This window comes from Cynoglossus semilaevis, chromosome 20, assembly GCF_000523025.1.
Source record: "Cynoglossus semilaevis isolate Cse_v1.0 chromosome 20, Cse_v1.0, whole genome shotgun sequence".
NCBI lineage: Eukaryota > Metazoa > Chordata > Actinopteri > Pleuronectiformes > Cynoglossidae > Cynoglossus > Cynoglossus semilaevis.
The window spans coordinates 12,377,482-12,381,998 of record NC_024326.1 but is presented as its reverse complement, the minus strand read 5'-3'; the positions used below and the strand labels follow the sequence as shown (position 1 = coordinate 12,381,998).

At 42.3% G+C, this 4,517-nt stretch overlaps 2 protein-coding genes across 2 annotated transcripts in view; both read left to right on the top strand.

Annotated features, from left to right (window-relative positions):
- LOC103396655 (BMP/retinoic acid-inducible neural-specific protein 3) overlaps positions 1-2,582 on the top strand; it is a 70,377-nt gene extending 67,795 nt beyond the window's left edge. The window contains exon 6 of the mRNA XM_025066182.1: positions 1,834-2,582. Coding sequence (XP_024921950.1) covers positions 1,834-2,084 — 251 coding nt within the window. The 3' untranslated portion in view covers positions 2,085-2,582. The remainder of the gene's footprint in view (positions 1-1,833) is intronic.
- A 458-nt stretch (positions 2,583-3,040) lies between these two features.
- The window catches only part of LOC112488693 (BMP/retinoic acid-inducible neural-specific protein 3), an 18,182-nt gene continuing 16,705 nt past the window's right edge, over positions 3,041-4,517 (top strand). Inside the window, exon 1 of the mRNA XM_025066174.1 lies at positions 3,041-3,295. Within this exon, the coding sequence (XP_024921942.1) occupies positions 3,229-3,295 (67 nt within the window). The 5' untranslated portion in view covers positions 3,041-3,228. The remainder of the gene's footprint in view (positions 3,296-4,517) is intronic.

Genomic DNA, 4,517 nt, shown 5'->3' with positions numbered 1-4,517 from the left:
TGCCCGTGAATATATATACCATAATAAATGGTCATCTTTGGCCGTCGCTTCAACTTAAAGCTTTTAAATTTCCACGTCACTGCTGTGACTTTAACTGTTACACGGTTCAGAAAGAGAGATTTTAGTTCAAGTTGGATTAAAATATTCCCGGGTTTGACTTTTTCTGTCAGTCTCACTGCTGTTGGTGCAGGTTAATAACCAAAGGAAAAAGAACCTGTGTCTGAAGACAGGAACCTGACAGAAATGATGCTTTTTATCTTTCATCCTTTATTGCAACACACACACACACACGTATATACTCCTGAAAGTACTCCTATATTTATAGTTTGTCGACACCATGGAGAGAGTAGAGAGACGACACATTCACAGTGGGATTACCTCCAATGTAGGAAATGATCTAGAATCATCCACGGAGGGAAAGACGTTCTGATTAGACCAACACGGAGCTGCATCACGTCGGTGTGTTATCGTGCTCCTTCGTCAGCGCTGCTTATAACAGTTTAATGATTTAATTGTTCAAACTGAAACCTTAATGATAATGTGCTGTTTAAAAGTGCACGTTAATGATCAGCGTTTTCCACAGCAGCGTGTTTATTCCTGGCCTTGGGTTAAGTGGGTTAGTCCTGTTTTTGATTTATTTTTAACATCACATTAAAGAGTGTGTGTGATATTAGTGTGTGTGTGTAATTACAGAATAAAAATTGTACTGCTGCGTTACAACAGCTGTGTACTCAGCTGAAGGGAGTGGGTTATTCATAGGTGTAAATATATTTAAACATATGTTTAAGGTACATATAGGTTTAAAATTAGTTTTTTAAAACCTTTCTCACAGTGTGATTTATTTTTATTTAGTTTTGCTTATTTCTTATTTCTGTCACTTTCATGATAAAGATACAGCGATTAAAATACAGTTTAATACTTAGAATGTATGTGATATTTACCCTTTTTTGGGGGGTCAGGGGTCATCCTTTTTCAAACAATGATATTATAGCCCAGAAATAAACCTGACAATTGTACAGAAGACCTGGGTTCAAAACCCTGCTCAGAAAAATGTCACACTGTGTAGAAGTTTGATGTGAAAATGCAACAAAAGTTTGAATAAAAAATGTAAAAGTTTTAGGTTAAAGGTGATCATTCTCCTCCTCGTGAAAATCCATTGTTTGTTGTTTTTTTTGTTTTTTTAACCATAAAGCTCCTGGACAATTTCAGCTTAATGTCTTGTTTTACGGCGCAGCCACAGTCTGTAGTGTATTCTGCTCTGAGCATCTACCACAGAAGAAGAAATAATAAAGAAAACAATTTGTGTATAAAATACTGGATGTTTTTCTGAAGCCTGCTGACCACAGCAGACAGCTGGAGTTAGGGTTTATAGCTACAGGTTTTTGTAGCTTTCAAAAGTACAAGAAAATGCCTGTGAGCAGCCTTCAAACCTTGAAAATACACCCACTGCTGCTGTATCTGCAGCTCAACTGCCACGGAGCTGATATAAGGGCTGGGATGCTACATGGGCGATAATACCACTGCAACTCTTCCTCCAGCTGAAGCCTCTTCACCTATCAGCAGTGGCACACAGCCATTTGAAGGCTTTCTATAATCCCCCAACACAATAAAACCAAACGGCTGATGAGCTCGTGTTTCTGCGCCGTAGGCTTTCATGATGAAACATGTAAATAATGTCAGAGCAGAGCCTTTTACGCATGTTTACGACTGTAACAACCCCGTGTATTCAGTCACATTATGGGAAAAAATATGGTTTATTTGAGAGCCAAAAATATTTAACTTACCGTGTCTTCTCTCCCCCCCGCCCCTCCGTCCCCGCGTCTCCACCTCCAGGCTTGCAAGATGTCCTTCCAGAGTTCCTGCGTGGGCGCTTCGTGGAGGCAGCACTCAGCTATGTGGCATGTAACTCAGAGGGTGACCTTCTCTGCCGCAACAATGACTGCTGGTGCCGCTGCTCTTCCCGTTTCCCGGAATGCAACTGCCCCTTCGCCGACATTAAGGTCATGGAGGAGAACCTGGAAAAGAGCAAAGAGGCCTGGAACAACCTCAACCAAGAGTTCATGGAATCAGGTAGGCTGCACTAAACGCTACAGAACGTTGTGGGGTATCATCATCATCGTCGTCGTCATCATGGAGAAATTTAAATTTTTTAGCTTCAGATCTAGTGCTGCTCTTGTTTTCTTTTAAAACAGCAGCGAGCTAAAGATGAAGTCGACAGACCGCACACCTCCACCTTCTCAGCGGGGTTGCCGTTTCGTTACCCTCCGCTCAGATGTTCACACGTGTGGTGTGCAGCGTAAAATTGAACTTTTTTTTTTATTAGTTCTTGGAAGTAGCACCAGAAAACTGTTAAATGCGTCAACACTGACAGCTAATTTAGTCTTTGGTGTGTGATGTCATCAGGAAGCACAGGTGTTGGTGTCTCTGACTGTTAGCCCAGCTGGCACCCAGGTGCTAACATTAGCTTTTTTTTTTTTGCAAGATATTACTAATGGACAGAAGGGGGAGCTGTCATGTGGTTTTGTGAATTTTCAGTGACATTTTCAATTTATTGTAGAATTCTGGGATGTGATGATCACACCCTGCTCCTTTCCCTCGTCTAAGGACTGAAATAAACGTCCTTTCGAATGTTCTTTCTGTTCAGGGAAAAGGAAGAGGAAAAAAAACGTTACTAGGTCCATATAATGTTCTGACTGCCACTGGAGCTGATATAAGGGCTGGGATGCTACATGGGCGATAATACCACTGCAACTCTTCCTCCAGCTGAAGCCTCTTCACCTATCAGCAGTGGCACACAGCCATTTGAAGGCTTTCTATAATCCCCCAACACAATAAAACCAAACGGCTGATGAGCTCGTGTTTCTGCGCCGTAGGCTTTCATGATGAAACATGTAAATAATGTCAGAGCAGAGCCTTTTACGCATGTTTACGACTGTAACAACCCCGTGTATTCAGTCACATTATGGGAAAAAATATGGTTTATTTGAGAGCCAAAAATATTTAACTTACCGTGTCTTCTCTCCCCCCCGCCCCTCCGTCCCCGCGTCTCCACCTCCAGGCTTGCAAGATGTCCTTCCAGAGTTCCTGCGTGGGCGCTTCGTGGAGGCAGCACTCAGCTATGTGGCATGTAACTCAGAGGGTGACCTTCTCTGCCGCAACAATGACTGCTGGTGCCGCTGCTCTTCCCGTTTCCCGGAATGCAACTGCCCCTTCGCCGACATTAAGGTCATGGAGGAGAACCTGGAAAAGAGCAAAGAGGCCTGGAACAACCTCAACCAAGAGTTCATGGAATCAGGTAGGCTGCACTAAACGCTACAGAACGTTGTGGGGTATCATCATCATCGTCGTCGTCATCATGGAGAAATTTAAATTTTTTAGCTTCAGATCTAGTGCTGCTCTTGTTTTCTTTTAAAACAGCAGCGAGCTAAAGATGAAGTCGACAGACCGCACACCTCCACCTTCTCAGCGGGGTTGCCGTTTCGTTACCCTCCGCTCAGATGTTCACACGTGTGGTGTGCAGCGTAAAATTGAACTTTTTTTTTTATTAGTTCTTGGAAGTAGCACCAGAAAACTGTTAAATGCGTCAACACTGACAGCTAATTTAGTCTTTGGTGTGTGATGTCATCAGGAAGCACAGGTGTTGGTGTCTCTGACTGTTAGCCCAGCTGGCACCCAGGTGCTAACATTAGCTTTTTTTTTTTTGCAAGATATTACTAATGGACAGAAGGGGGAGCTGTCATGTGGTTTTGTGAATTTTCAGTGACATTTTCAATTTATTGTAGAATTCTGGGATGTGATGATCACACCCTGCTCCTTTCCCTCGTCTAAGGACTGAAATAAACGTCCTTTCGAATGTTCTTTCTGTTCAGGGAAAAGGAAGAGAAAAAACACGTTACTAGGTCCATATAATGTTCTGAAAGAGCTGAAACAGAACGCCAGCAATCACTGATAAATCCCTCAGATTGAACACATCGACAGAATGACTTTGAATGACGTGGTTCCTTTATGTTCCTTTATTTTACTACAGTAAAGATCAGAAAACATCAGCAACTCGCAGCTACAGTTCGGTCCAAACACGAGGCTGTGAAAAGGCTTTGTAAATATGTTAATAAAAATGAAAAGCTACTTAATTAATCCAGGAGTTTAATCATCAAGTATGGGCTTCGTGAGACGGTGTATACTTTCCCTCTGAAGAGCATTAAAAGTCCTAAGTGCTGCTGCCAAGGTTGTAATGATTGGCATCAGGCCTGTCAAAGGTAGGAGCGAAACCTAATTAACCAGGTTACCAAACTCCCCAGAACATCTCTGCACGTATTTATTTCCTCTCCTTATTAAGAGGCTACTTAATAACCTGGCAGCCGTTCTGGATAAATCAATAAATCGATCCATCGTCATCTTTCTTTCTCTCTTCTCATTACACATCAGCTGATGTTTTTTTCATCTCTTCAATCACATCATTTTCTTCCCCTCGTAGTTTTATAACTCTGCTGCTCTGTTTATGGTCTCTGTTCCTCCAT